Raw genomic sequence first — 15,849 nt, 5'->3', positions numbered from 1 at the left:
ATTGGCTGCTCATGAACAATATCTATTTTGCCCCGCTCTCAAACACTGTAGTTGTAGCTGAGACTGGTTCGTGTTGTCGACGTGTCAAGAAGACGCTGTTTTCAGCCTTGCAAGAACTTCAAAAAGATGAGGACTCATGCTGGAATTGATACGGTAAAACTGACGCCATCGTTACCGTTCATATCACTGTGTATCAAGCACTGAGGAAGATCCGAAACTAAAATTTAAATATGGTAATGTGTGTTTGGTTTCCGACATGTGGACCAATCAGAGCAGAGTAGGCTCTCGGGAAGGTGGGGTTTAGAGAGACCAAATCCTTTATCAAACTCTTTTCAGACTCTTTAAGAAATGAAGTGATGCTGTGATGTATATTGTTTTATTGTATATTAAGTTTTTTGACCTTGGATGGATGTATACCTAGTGTAGGAGACCTTCAAAGCAAAATTAGCAAAGCCATTTTTGTGTGTCCCTTTAAATGCAAATGAGCCTTCCAGAAGAGGGCGGAGCTTTAACAGCTCAACAACAACAAAGCTGGAGAATCTCATGCAGCCAAAATGAGGATTGTCAGTAACGATTGTTCAGCCTTACATTGTTCAAACCGGATTTCTGTTAAAGAAAATATCTCCCTTTGCATTGAATTTTGCATTGAGTCTTAACTTTGCATACATGGTTTATGCTCTAACAGCAACATTACACACTGACTAAGTGAGAGTGCATTCATATGTTAGAGCAGGGGTGTTCAAACTCGGTCCTGGAGGTCCGCTGTCCTGCAGAGTTTAGCTCGAACCCCAATTAAACACACCTGAACTAGCTAAAAAAGATCTAACTAGACATATCCACTTCCAGGCAGGTGTTTTGGAGCTGGTTGGATCTAAACTCTGCAGGACAGCGGCCCTCCAGGACCGAGTTTGGGCACCCCTGTGTTAGAGATTTAACACACTTGCATTGCACTCGAATGACTTAGTATCACTAAAGGCTGAAAACCTCATTTATACGGCACACAAAAGTCAAACGTCAAGCTTTGTGATTCTTGAGATTTGTGATGAGTGATGCTGACGATGAGAAAGTCAGTCAGCGCGAGAGGTTAATTAAGCATAATGAGATATTAAACCATCACGGCCACTTCCCTTTTCTTCCTGTGACTGTCAGACATTAATACTCAATCATGTTCTCTCTCTCTTTCTGCCTGGACTCCAGTGCCTGGAACTACCAGCAGCGGCCATCTAAAACAGACAGAAACGCTGCTCGGACAATTTTTCACCCTTTGGTTGTCAGAAGTATAGGAGAATTTAAGTTGAATTCAAAGAATTGTGTCATCATTTACTCGCCCTCAAGGCCGACCCGTGGGTTTGTGAGGCCCTGGGCGAGATTGTAAAACAAAACACATTGAATATGAATTTTTCATGACATTTGTATGGAAGCTTTTTTCTGCCAATAAATAAAAAAATAAAAAAGGTAATTATGACTTTTTATCTCGCAATTCTGACTTTATATCTCACAATTCTGTCTTTTTTTCCTCAGAATTGCGAGATATAAACTCATAATTGTGAGTTATAAAGTCAGAATTGTGTGATATCTTTTTTCCTTCATAACTGCACTTTATAACACGCAATTGCAAGTTTATATCTCACAATTCTGACTTTATAACTTGCAACTGTGAGTTTAAATCTCAATTCTGAGAAAAAAAGTCACAATTACATTTATTTTTCATTTCATGGCGGAAACAAGCTTCCATACGCTTGTGCTTTAATTGGACGTTAGTGTTAGGGGCGGGGCCATGTTCGGGGGCTCCAGTGCGTCATCAGACCCACGTTTTAGCTCCGCCCAAAAAATCCTGAACAGAGACTTGGTGAAAAACTGCTTAACGCTCTAACTTCACAATTAAGCATTACGCAATTCACAGTCTTTGTAATGTGTTTCGGCAATACATTTGTAACATTTAAAACATGTTTAGAAAGAATTCTCAGAATTGACTTTACAGGGACTTTACAGGAGTTGAAAACTACGACTTTGCAGAGATCTGGTTGTGTTGTGCTCATCACTTCCTATGAAGAGCATATATGTTATTAAATATGTCTCTTCTACTAAGACTTAATCTATATGCATAAATTGGTTTGAATAGAAAATGAAATGGCAAATGCAGGCGTGAACAAAGGTTGTTTATTTCATTATAGCCCAGATAAACAGAACAGTACAAAAGATTGCATCCTAGCAAATTATTCATGACAGCAAGTTGATGTGTGTGCATGTGTGTGTGCACGCTAACAGTCACAACGTATATGTAGATTGCTTGATTCGAAGGTCATGTGCTGTTTGGTTAGTATGATTCTAATGTACATTAACATGTAAATGACATTGCGTTTGCTGTTTTCTAATCATAGTGGAGCGGTGATAGAGTTTTGCAGTCTAAGCATGTGACATTCTCATTCAGACTTGATAGAGCTTCTATTTCAGAATACACTAGAGCCTAGAGATTACATCCCATGATTCCAGCACTTCCATTTGTTGCTATGATACTGAGTATATGCATAATCAGTTTCTTGTTTGCCCCAAAAGTAACTTCAATCTGAATTTGAATGTGTCACAGGAATTCTACACACATTTGTAGAATCTGGGTGAAGAAATTTAAATATATAGTATACAGTAGTGGCCAAAAGTGATATTACTACTGTATATGATCTTATGGTATATTGTGTTGCATTAATATACTGCTAATGTTATCCAACTAATGCTATTTTAAAGCACTTTTAATCATTTTTCATAGTTCATAGAATCAAAGTTCTACAGTATATACAGTAAAAATATGCTAAAACTAAAAATGTGAGTTTTACACAACATCAGTTTCACATATAAATTATATAGAATATAGCACACGAATAATATGGACTACTATATATGTGTGTTATTTATTTATTTATTTGGTCCTTGACAGTATAAATCATCCACTTTCTTTGTCTGACCAGCTCAGACAGTCTGTCTAACATCTCATTTTGTGTTTCACTGGACGAGAAAATTTAATAGGGTCAGAACGACATGTTGATGTTTATATATTTTCACTCAGCTCTTTATATAAAGTTGGATTTACAAGTACGTCCAACTTTATCCACAAAAATACAGTATTCTCGCATAGGGCGATATGTATTATAGAACAAATCTCAACTGCTTGATTGCTTGTATTGTTGCAAAATGTCAACTATATTATCACCCAGCTCTAATCTGGTAAATGCAACTATAGGGCATGAAGATATTGAGATATTATAAACATTACATCATGATTTACTGTAAAGCTGCTTTGAAACTATGTGTATTGTGGAAAAGTGCTGTAATTCAAGTCTCAAAAACCAGTAAATCACCAGTAATAGCAATGAATTTTGCATTATTATGTTTGTATAATTTCAGAGTCCAATTCACTAATTGACTATGCAAATTAGGTAATGCTATTCCAAACACTGCCATATGACATGTTTTCACATCATACAAGTGTCTTTGATACTCAGGCCTTGTTTACACCTGGTATAAAGATGCGTTTTGGTCGATCGGATCACAAGTAGATGAGAGAGACACATATCCGTTTACACCTGGTGTTTAAATCCATCCCTTTTGTCCACTTTAAACCACTTCTGTCCTGATTTCTTCAAGGTGAGGGTCTATGGGCAGGTAAATGTATGGGCTTTTTCAGATCATTTGATCTAATGGACAAAATAAGCTTGCTCAATTTACATATGAACACGCCCAGAGATGAGAGAAAAACATATGGAGAGCATCAGCTTTCGTTTCTGCTCTGACAGCCACAAGACATTGTGCTTCATATGTTTTTCGACTTGGGTTTTCAGCCGACAAAGTTTAAATCCTGTCTGGCTAGCGTGAATCCCATAATGTTTACGCATTAGGTCAGTAGGAGGAGAGTAGGCATCTTTTGCGCTGTTTGAACACATTTGACCGCATGAATGTTTACACTGCAAAAACAATCCGTTCAAATGCGTTTTCAGCTTTTCAGCTCAAAATACCCCACAGATCATTTATTATAGCTTGTCAAATTTGCCCCTATTTGGGTGTGAGCAAAAACACACCATTTTTGTGTGTGTCCCTTTAAATGCAAATGAGCTGCTGCTCCCGGCCCCCTTTCCCGAAGAGGGCGGAGCTTTAACAGCTCAACAACAACAAAGCTGGAGAATCTCACGCAGCCAAAATGAGGATTGTCAGTAACGGTGTTCAGCCTTACATTGTTCAAACCGGAGTCGACACTGATGGAGAGACTCAGGAAGAAGTTACAACTTTTAGACGTTTCTGAATGGTTAGTGGATAAATTTATGTAGTTGCTGTGGAGCTGATTCAACTCATCGACTAGCATGTGTCGTCATGTTCATCTTTTGTGCAAATCCAGTGTTGAATTGACCCTCGTTTGTGAAGCAGTCCAGCGTAAAATGACGGCATGACAACAACACTCTACTACAACAACTCTTCCTCTTCTCTAAAGCAGCCCAACATGGCCCCGCCCCTTTGTTGTGTGTTCTCGGGGGCGGGGTTTATGTAAATTTTAGGGTTAGTGATGTCACAAATCCAGGAAGAAGCTCGTTGTAGTCCCTACCAGCTGTTTGTTGTAGTTCTCAAACAGCGAGAACTTGTTTATGATCTAACAGAAACATTACACACTAACTAAAGTTAAAAAAGGAAATCATAATCAACCACCCCTTTAATACCAAGTGTAAACAGGGCCTAAGCATAGCTGTCGTGTGTATGTAAGCCCTCCCTCGGTCACACACTCTCTATAGTGCAGTGGGCTAGTGGTGCTTCACTAGGTTTGGGCCTTATTTAACACCTACAGTACATTCAGAGTTCAGCGGTGAGTCCTTGTTGACTCTCCATGACACCCAGAGGCAGAAAAACACACACTCTCTCCAAACACTCGGCAACATTCTCCACTATAAATAACCTTCACCTAGAGCAGCGCGTTTGCTAAGTGAGGATTTCTATAGATGCTGAAGCGGACCTGAGGCCCGAGCAGCTGTGCAGAGCTCTAAACGACCACACGACCCCCACAGACACTCAAAGATGCGTCATCGCTGCCACGATCGGCCACCCTGCGGCCCTCTGCGCTGTCAGAGGAAACGGGCCTGCAGATAGAGGAAGTTAAGGAGACGATGGAAATGAAAGATGCATTAATACCATCCGCTTCCTTTCTCATCCTCACTGAGGCTTTTTCTGTATATGCTCTGGTTCATATCTGTGAACGTGATTTCACCAAGTACGACATGTTCCTGGATCAACTGGAATAACATTCCATACAGTTTATGTCAAGTTTAGGCTTACAATCTGTGTTATGTGCTTCTATATCAGAGTTTTATGTACCTATCATTTCCATCTGATTTTAGGGATAAGGGGTAGGGATAGGGTTAGGACTAAATTTTCAGACAGGAATTATGTTCTAGGATCAACACAATATCTTGACCCATGCAGGGACATGTCGTACTTGGCAAAATCACGGTTTAAGATCGCGTTAAGATCAGCCAGTTCACCATTCATTGGCCATCTGGTGCATGTTTGATGCACACAAAACCAGAACATTAGAACAAAACGAGTAGAACCCATTATAATCAGTGATGCTGTCTACACTGGATGCTGAATGATGCAACACGAGAGTCTCCGATAACTGTTGCCATGCTATTTTTGACATACTCCATGTGCTTGCGCTACTTCTGACACGAAGAACGCACTTTGTTGAGTCTAGTGTAGAGTAAAAAATAGTTAACTATCATGCAGACACTGTATGCAACAGTTTTTTTTCAGCAAAGTTTTATGTTAATAATTTAGAAGCCTTTTATAGAATTATATTATGTTTGAGGCTCTTAGTAGACAACAAACTAGATGCGCAGAACAGTACAGTCTGCTTTTCTCTACCTGTGAAATGTTCTAGACTTTGATGGATAATTATTATGATCAGTCTTTCGTCTATTTTCTGTGTCTATTTCAGATGCACCAGCTCCTAGACAGCATTCAAAAACACAACTAACTGTGATTAATCACTTTACGTGCCAGTCAGATCACCAAAGGTGCCCGACAGCATCCTGTCACCTGAGATGACAAAAAGAAGACCGTATTGGCTTGTTCTGCAGGCCGGGAACTAAAGCTGTGCATGCTGATGAGCGTGTTAAATCCTTGATATGAAGCCAGTTACGAAAGCGTCCCTCATCTGAGCCGAGAGGAGAGGATGCCAACATCCCACCTGCTTCTGAGAGTCTCAGCGAGAGCCTCCTGTCTAATTAGCATGCTCTGTTGAGAAACGCCCACTGCGCTCGACTGTTCAACATGCTGGCCAGTTAAAGCACTTCCTGTTGTCACTGGGTCTGAACACGACTGATTACAATGGCTGGTTTAGCACAGCGGAGGTGGGGTTGTGAAGGAGTCACTAGGAAGTCGCTCTACAGTTAGTTGCAAAGTGATTCCTGCATGATTTTAATTCCACCAATCAAAGATTGTCAGAGAAATGTCTGCAGGTTATTTACACGCATAACAAAAGTGGTTGTCTTCAGGGGAATAGGAACAATGTGAAAGCTTCAGCTTTGTTGTCAATGCATTAGCAAACAAAACCTTTCTCTATAGAGACAACTGCTAGAATATTAAAGGGTCCTTAATTATGATTTCTCTTTTTTAACTTTAGTTAGTGTGTAATGTTGCTGTTTGAGCATAAACAACATCTGCAAAGTTACGACGCTCAAAGTTCAATCAAAGGGAGATCTTTTCTTTTACAGAAATCAATTTTTAAGGACTAAGACAAATGACTGGTAGGGACTACAATGAGCTTCTTCCCGGGTTGGTGACATCACTAACCCAAAAATTTACATAAACCCCGCCCCCGAGAACATGCAACAAAGGGGGCGGGGCCATGTTGGGCTGCTTTAGAGAAGAGGAAGAGTTGTTGTAGTAGAGTGTTGTTGCCATGCTGTCATTTTACGCCGGACTGCTTCACAAACGAGGGTCAATTCAACACTGGATTTACACAAAAGATTAACATGACGGCACATGCTAGTGGATGAGTTGAATCAGCTCCACAGCAACTACATAAATTTATCCACTAACCATTCAGAAACGTCTAAAAGTTGTAACTTCTTCCTGAGTCTCTCCATCAGTGTCGACTCCGGTTTGAACAATGTAAGGCTGAACACCGTTACTGACAATCCTCATTTTGGCTGCGTGAGATTCTCCAGCTTTGTTGTTGTTAAGCTGTTAAAGCTCCGCCCTCTTCTGGAAAGGGGGCCGGGAGCAGCAACTCATTTGCATTTAAAGGGACACACACAAAAAAATGGAACGTTTTTGCTCACTAATATTTTAAATTTTAATGATATTTCACAATATTACTGTTTTTACTGTATTTTTGATCAAATAAATGCAGCCTTGGTAAGCAAAAGAGACTTCTTAATTATGCACACTGAAAAATACTGTGTTGTTTCAACCCATGTTTGGGTCAAATATGGATAACATTTTTAAATTACTGTATACGTTTAACCCAACGGCTGGGTTTGTCCATATAACATGAGTTAAAACAACCCAGCATTTTTTAGAGTGTAGGAATCTTCATAAGAGACTTCTTCACACTCACACACACGTTGTGATTAATTTCAGAGCTGTTCAGTTCATGGTTTAGAACTCTTAATTGAATTATTTTTAAAAAATGCTTATGGAGGGAAAAGATGGGATAAATATTTGCAGAAGGAACTGCTAGTGTGATTTTAGAAACCAATCTGGCAAAGAAAAAAATAATAATGAAAAGAGTTTGCACTCACTGATTTCAGGTTTGGCAGGCGGGGTAAGGTTCAGTCTCTCCATAGAGTCGCTGTTCTCCTCATCTAGAACATAATCGAAGTTCAAGATGAACATCATCACAACTCCTTCCTCGTTCTTCACTGGGATGATGTGAGTGTTGCACTGGAAGTCTGACCCTACAAGAGGAAGATGAAGACATGTTTAATTTCCTAACTCTGATCTGGTTGTTTCATTTGGTTCATTTGGTTCTGTTTCCACCCATCTTCTGCTGTCTGGACCACATCTAACATGTTAATAAAGACACATGGCACAGTTGAGAGCTGTGAAGGCAACTGAAGAGGGTGAGAGAGGTGAAGAAGATGAACTAAATCACCACAACAAGATACTGTACTCATAAAAATGCTTTCATTTCAAAGTAGAGCTGCACGATTAATCATTTAAATATAGCGATCTTGATTCAAGCACCCATGCAATCTTATTTCCTAAACTACAACGATTCGGCTATGTCTATTAAACATTTGACAAAATCACAGCGGAACATTCAAATCTGCATTGGCACTGCCACTGATCCAGAGAGAGCAGTTGTCATGTATAGGGATGAAACAAACAGTCTTTTCATTATCAGTATCATTATTTCTGTTACAAATATTTATATTACCACAGAAGAACTGGGATAAAAGCCTTTATCTAGCAACATGGCCTTTCAAATAACGACTGTATCGATTACATCATTACACCAGTAGGTGGCGACATGTGACTGTTAAAGAAATGAATCATTCAAGAAAAATGTTGATTCATCCAGTAATGAAACTAGTGAAGTTATGAATGAGTCATTGAATCATTCATTCAACCCGATTTAAAAAAAAAAATAATTCAGTTTAATTAAACATTTTAAATAGACTGCAGCAATTAACATTTTATCAGAACCTCTAGTAAATTACTTATTTTGTTTAGTTGTTTAGTTACGAGAATCGTGACCTCTATTGGAAAAAGCAAACAAAACTGTGATTTGTTATCACAACATTTTTTCTTTTGTCAAATCAACTTCAATAATTACTGTGGTTCAGATAACATAATATTTAGTTTCGGTTCATTAAATCAATCGCCTTCATTGTATTAACTCAAATTTGAACTTGAAAATGAACTAAACTAACAATTCTTTTTACAGTATAGTTTTTCATCATTTATAGTGGGGAAAAAGCAGACAAGTATAATAAGAGTAGCACAAATGACTATATTTCAAGTTTTCTAAAATCAAATTTAAGCTGTTATTCACTGAAAATGTTCCCTTTTAGTGGTTTTCGAATTACTCTTTTTGACATGAGGGTTAGTTTTTGAATGTCAGGCTTTCAATCTTCTTTTGGCACTATTTTCATTTGCAGAAAAAAATTTATATGAAATGCAAGTATATTAACTTGTATAAAAGCACTGGCTTTGGTGATATTGCTTTAGTTTATAATGGTAACAGCAAAGTCCTGTGAACGTTAATGTTAACATTAGTTCATGCGAAAGCACAAAATATAATACATTTACAACATTTTTTCATTTTGTTTAATGTTAATTCCTACATGTTCTAAAATATTTTTAACATGTCAGGTTTTATGAATGAACATGACTTAACGAAAGATAAACTAATGTTATCTCAGATTAATCAATACTATAAAAATGTCCATTGTTAGTCCATGCAATAGTAAATGCACCGACTAATGTTAACAAACCTAATTAAATACTACCTGGTCTTATGCTATGAAATATTGTCAAAGAAATATACAGTAATACACATAACAATAATAGTGGTTGTCTTCAGAAAATAAATGTCATTATTTCTGTCAGTGCATTAATACAACCTTTCTCTATAGATATATAAAAATGTACTTTTATATAATTTTTTATTTAATATTTTATTTATTATTATCATATTTGTTTTATTATCATATATCAGTTTTCAGGGAATTTTAATGTCAGTGCATTAACTAATACAACTTTTCTCTATAGAGCAGAAGAACTGGGTTCTGGAATAAAAAATGTAAATATAATTTTTTTATATATTTAAATAATTGAAATTAATATATATATATATATATATATATATATAGAGAGAGAGAGAGAGAGAGTCAATGGTTTTTTTATAGTCTTTTTCTTCGTAACATTTGCAGCGCATCATCACAAAATATTACCTTTCTTTATAATCAGTAGAAATGATAGTTGCAGGATAAAACAGAACATAATTAGACCCCTTAAAATGCACTTTTTGTGAACTCCTTCAAAGCAGATGGACTGAAGCATAGCAAACTAATTTGCACTATACAGCAGGAGAAGGTGAGATTTAGGAGCTGAACCTGAAGGAGTGAAGAGGTGATGGCAGCTTTCATCTGCTCTCTGATACTGACGGTGCATTACTGAAATACCCTCTCCAGCTCCACAACCTCTAACAGAGAAACAATGTGAGAAAGCACCAGTGAAAAGATGGGGAGAGAGAGAGAGAGAGAGAGAGAGAGAGAGCCTGAGATGGAGCTGGAGGGTGTGATCATGGATAAATGCGGTGAATCAGATCCAGAGGTCAGATGTCACAGCCTGTGCCTCTCTCTGCAGGCTTAGCCCTGTTCAACTGCTGTTTTTCTGCAGCCCGGCCCACGTGGACAGGGCAGGGACTTAGCAGGGCATGACAGGCACAATGAATTTGTCCACATGGACAGCAATGTTCTCCTTTTATCTTTTTTTCTTTTTTAGTCCAATCCATCCTTGTGTCCTTCTCATTCAGTCCTCTCCCAAAGCCCCTTTAGTGATGAAAGGATATCAGCTGCACTGAAGGATTATTAAAATGTTTGGTCCGTATGAAAGCTTGTGCCTGACATAATATAATATATCATACAAACAGATAGTATCTGTCCTGGATGCTGATCTGTCCTCAAACCCTGAATGTTTGAACTTGATATGGTGTCTTAAAAACACTGTTCACGGCAGAGACGTGAACGCAATGGGTAAAAACGTCTGTCTGCATGTGTATATAGACCAACCATTCAAAAATACTTCAAACAGAATATAATAACAAATTCTGTGAAGGGGCCGTTATTTACTCAATAAGGGGCCGTTTAAACGACACCACTTTCAACAAAAAACTGAAAGGTTTTGCCGTTTATTTACATGACAACGGCATTTTGGGGACCTGAAAATAGGAACTTTTGAAAACGGGATTCAAAGTGCAAGTTTTTGAAAATTATACTGTAATCGTCTCTTTAAACTACAAAAACGTGAACTTGAAAACAGTGAAGTCATGCACATGTGTATATTATGTGTTCATTCTCTAGCCTGGAAACAGAATACAGCGTTTTTAGTCTTTTTCGCTGATCCATGTGAACGGGGATCGTTTTGACAACGCTGTCGTCTGTACGAGAAAAAAAAAACGCAAAGGGAAGATTTTTCCATTTTCAGTACATTGTTGTGGTGTAAACATATCCTCAAACTAAAACTAACACCATAAAATCATTACTTGAAATAAATAAACACTAACTAAAAATAATAATAATAATAATAATAATAATATTAACACAAACTTTAAAAGTATACGACCTGTAATTCTCCCTCGGGCAGATTAAGGAAAGTCAATTGTAAAATGAACGGTAACAGTTTACAAATAAGGTTAACGTTAGTTAACTAGGCTATATAACATCAACTAACAATGAAAAATACTTATAAAGCATCTTAGTTGATGTTAATTTCATCATTTACTAATACATTATTAATATCAAACATTATTTCTGTTAATATTATTTAATGGACCTGAGCTAACATGAACTACAAATGAACAGTTGAATTTTGATTGACATCAACAAAGATTAATAAACACTGCTCATTGTTCATTAATGTTAGTTAACGCATTAACCAATGTTAACTAGTGGAACCTTATTGTAAAGTGTTACCAAATGAACCAATGAATTTCCATGCATTTTATTTTTTATTTCAGATTACTGGATATTGGTGATTTTTAAAAAAAAATAATTTTCAAGATTGTACTCACAAATAGCAGTTTCTAGACAATAGAAACATCTAGAACTGTGCATAAGAAAAAAAAAATATTTCCATAACTTTTTTTTTTTTAATTTATTTATTTTTTTTAAAATACATTTTAAGAATGTATTCATTTTGAACTTTATATAGCTTAATGAATTTTAATCACTGATATTTCCAGGTTTTCATGAGAACTTTGATGCCAGTAATCTTTATCAGGTCTTTATTTGGCCTGGCCGATATATTGGTCTACTGACTAATTAAAAGGTGACTTTGAAAGGTGTCAATCAAAGTTCAAGATCACATTATTTTATTTGCATATACACTACCAATCAAACGTTTGGGGTCAGTAAGTCTTTTAATGATTTTAAAAAAGTCTTTATTTGATTAAAAATACAGTAAAACAGAAATATCGTGAAATATTATTACAATTTAAAAGAATCACTTTTTATGTGAATATATTTTATGATGTAATTTATTCCTGTGATCAAAGCTGAATTTTCAGCATCATTACTCCAGTCTTCAGTGTCACATGATCCTTCAGAAATCATTCTAATATGATGATTTGCTGCTCAAGAAACATTTCTTATTGTTATCAATGTTGTGCCTCATAATATTTTTTGTGTCAGGGTTTATAGTGAGTAGAATGTATGTGTAACCCCTCCTGCTCAAACAGAACCGCCCTAAGCGGGATTCGAACCCCGGTCCGCCGGCATGAGAGTCGGGCACTCTAACAAGGAGGCTAAAGGCTATTATAAGCAGAAATGTACTGAGATCTGGTCCAAAACAGCAGTTTTTCACACTACTCTCTCTCTCTTTCAGATCCTCCACATCCCTCATGGTCACAGTCACACCCAGCAGGAGCCAAATATATCAGCTTTTCTTCTACAGCGCTGAAGCTCATATAGGACACAAGCAGGGAATGGTCTAGGGTTCTTCTTGAACATGCTGGACTAAGCATTTCCCGCATCCTGAGCAGTACATCAATGTCTCCGGCACCAGCAGGTATCATTAATACTTCTAACACAACACCGGCAAGAAAAATGGATCAAATGAGGTGTGGAATATTCTGCGGCAACTCTCCTCAAATGTAATCGAATCTACATGTTCAGTATAATCTAATGAGCATGCAGAGGAGAAGTGTTCTGAAAATCCTCTGAACATGAAGAACATCATGTCCTGTCAATGAGAAGATATAATCTCAAAATGATTTCAGCCACTTACCAAGATGCCCTAATGCAAATGCATTTTAGACTGGAAATAGCCAGAATGTAACACTGAAAATTAGGCATTAGGCCTGTATTATACTTCACACAAATTCAGTCAGATTTACTGAATAGAAAGTGCTGTTTGTTAGATACTGAATATGATGACTGCATGTGTAAATAAACCAACCATCCAAATATATAATATATATATATATATATATATATATATATATATCAAAAAGACATTCTAGAAAATGAAAAATTAACAATAAATATTTCCATGATTTTATAAAAATGTATCAATTTAATAAATAAATAAAATTAGGGATGTTCCGATATGAAAACTTTGGCCGATACCGATAATTCTTTATATTTGAAAGCCGATAACCGATATATTGGCCGATAAATCTAAATCCAAACTTTTATATCATTTTTGAGAGCCTGATTACAAAAACAAAAGTTTCATCATAAAAGCCATGTCCCAAGCACACGATTATAATGTTCTCATTATAATATTATGTAGTCTATATGACAGACTTGAGCTTGAGACTTGATCACTTTTTGAAGTGATTTCAATCATATTTCAAGCAGTTCATAACCTGCAAACAGAGAGCATCTGAAGTGTCTCAGCTGATGGAAATAATCCATTATTTATCGGCTTTAATATATATCATCTTAATTTTCTTATCTGGCCGATAACAATAACATTAAACATGTACATATATCTGCAGATACCAATATGGTGGCCAATATATCATCCATAATATTTGCAATTTTCATTTGATTTATCTTTGCTTTTATACTTCTACCTGATCTGACTCCAAATAAATTACTTTTGTTGGTGTAACTTACTGAATTCAGGTTGTTTCAGTCATATTAAATAATATAAATGACTTGAATAAAATGGTTGAATTTAGATCTTGTCACTTATCACATTTTTTAGGTCATTTGACAAAACATTTACAGCACAGACCTTTAATCACTTTAGCTTTTATGCAGTTCATTTACAGTAAATAGACTGCAGGATGAATTTATGAATGTATATTTAAGAAATAGTAAATGCTGTTTATAAGAACTCTGATGTTCTGTATGCATAAAGTCTGAAACTGTATGTGATACATCCCCTCAAAATGACGGCATTTCAATGCTTAAATCCTGCTTATGTTAAACACTTCAACAAAATCTTGTTCTGCTTATGGAAAAAGCTTATGATGGAAATATAAGTGGCTCCACGAGACAACGAGAGGAGTTCAAAGGAAATTTACTAAACTATTTTTGTGCAAAAACATGTTTCATATTCATTAACCAGATGCAATTCCATTTAACCAGAGTTAATGTATATACTAGTGGTGCAAATGATGTGATATGACATTGATTATTTAAGCCAGTAATATGATAATTGTTATAACTAAAAGCACGCCATTATGATTTGATTAGATTTAGGGGCCTGCAATCAAAATATTAATGATTTTATATTATGTGCATATTTTACTCAAACAGTTACATTTTTATTAGCTCACAAATACAACCAAAATACAACATGAACATTTAATTTAACTCTCTGGAAATTGCAAATCCTGTATCCAATTAGAACATCCACAACAAAAAAAATTCACTTTAGTTTTTCTTAAATAATACAGTAAATAAATGAAAAAAAAAAAAACATTTATATAAAAAAAGCTGTAGAAGCTGTAAAAACTTCCATTTCTAAAAAAAACATTAGTCATTTGATGGATGTACTGATCCATATGGATGCATCATTACACCCCTAGTATAACACTTTTTTCAGTATTTAAAAGATTTCTTTCATCCTTTTCAATGCAGCATACCCACTGTCTCTGTAAACATGCCAGACTGCTTACTTGTAACTTGGACTATAATTTGTTCACACTGATTTCCCCCCTCAGCATCTGAGCTCTTGTGAATATCACATGTACAATGTGTGTTAACAAACACAACTGTCTTAACCAAACCCTCTCGCTTTCTTCTTCAGGGAGGAAAACTGATGTGCCGTTTGCAGACGGATCAAAGATTCTCACTGCACAACATAAGTGTCTGTTGAGCTCAGACTGTTCGAATGTCTCTCACTCCCTCCGTCTGGGAGGAAGCCATTGGTAGACTTCATTAGCAGCATGCTGGCTGTCTGACTAAATATAACTACTGTAGCTGGTGCTGGAGCAGGACCGTTCAGAGCAGACATCCATATAGACATTTAGATTTGTTTTGGTCTCTAACCAGTTTGAAATATACAGAGCCTCACACATGACAGTAGGCTAAATCGTGTGCACGATTTATAAATCGAGGGAAAAAACTAGTAAATCATGCCCACGACTAAGCAAATGGAAGGAACGAAACAGTAAATTGTGTGCACGATTAAGCAAATCGAGAGAACGAAACAGTAAATCGTGCACACGATTAAGCAAACTGAGGGAACAAAACAGTAAATCGTGTGCACGATTAAACAAATCGAGAGAACGAAACAGTAAATCGTGTGCACGGTTAAGCAAATCGTGAGAACGAAACAGTAAATCGTGTGCACGGTTAAGCAAATCGTGAGAACGAAACAGTAAATCGTGCACACAATTAAGCAAACTGAGGGAACGAAACAGTAAATCGTGCGCACGATTAAGCAAATCGAGAGAACGAAACAGTAAATCGTGTGCACGGTTAAGCAAATCGTGAGAACGAAACAGTAAATCGTGTGCACGATTAAGCAAATCAAGGGAACGAAACAGTAAATCGTGCGCACGATTAAGCAAATCGAGAGAACGAAACAGTAAATCGTGCTCACGATTAAAGCTGCAGTAGGTAACTTTTGTAAAAATGTATTTTTTACATATTTGTTTAACCTGTCATTATGTCCTGACAGTAG

The 15,849-nt window shown here is 36.5% G+C and overlaps 1 protein-coding gene across 1 annotated transcript in view; it reads right to left on the bottom strand.

The window, feature by feature from the left end:
* Positions 1 to 15,849, bottom strand: part of LOC125270760 (potassium voltage-gated channel subfamily H member 7-like) — a 122,776-nt gene that overhangs the window by 67,424 nt on the left and 39,503 nt on the right. The window contains exon 3 of the mRNA XM_048194680.1: positions 7,782 to 7,937. Within this exon, the coding sequence (XP_048050637.1) occupies positions 7,782 to 7,937 (156 nt within the window). The remainder of the gene's footprint in view (positions 1 to 7,781; positions 7,938 to 15,849) is intronic.

This window comes from Megalobrama amblycephala, linkage group LG6 (assembly GCF_018812025.1).
Source record: "Megalobrama amblycephala isolate DHTTF-2021 linkage group LG6, ASM1881202v1, whole genome shotgun sequence".
NCBI classification, from domain to species: Eukaryota; Metazoa; Chordata; class Actinopteri; order Cypriniformes; family Xenocyprididae; genus Megalobrama; species Megalobrama amblycephala.
The sequence above is the reverse complement of the archived record's forward strand: the minus strand, read 5'-3'. Positions and strand labels throughout refer to the sequence as shown.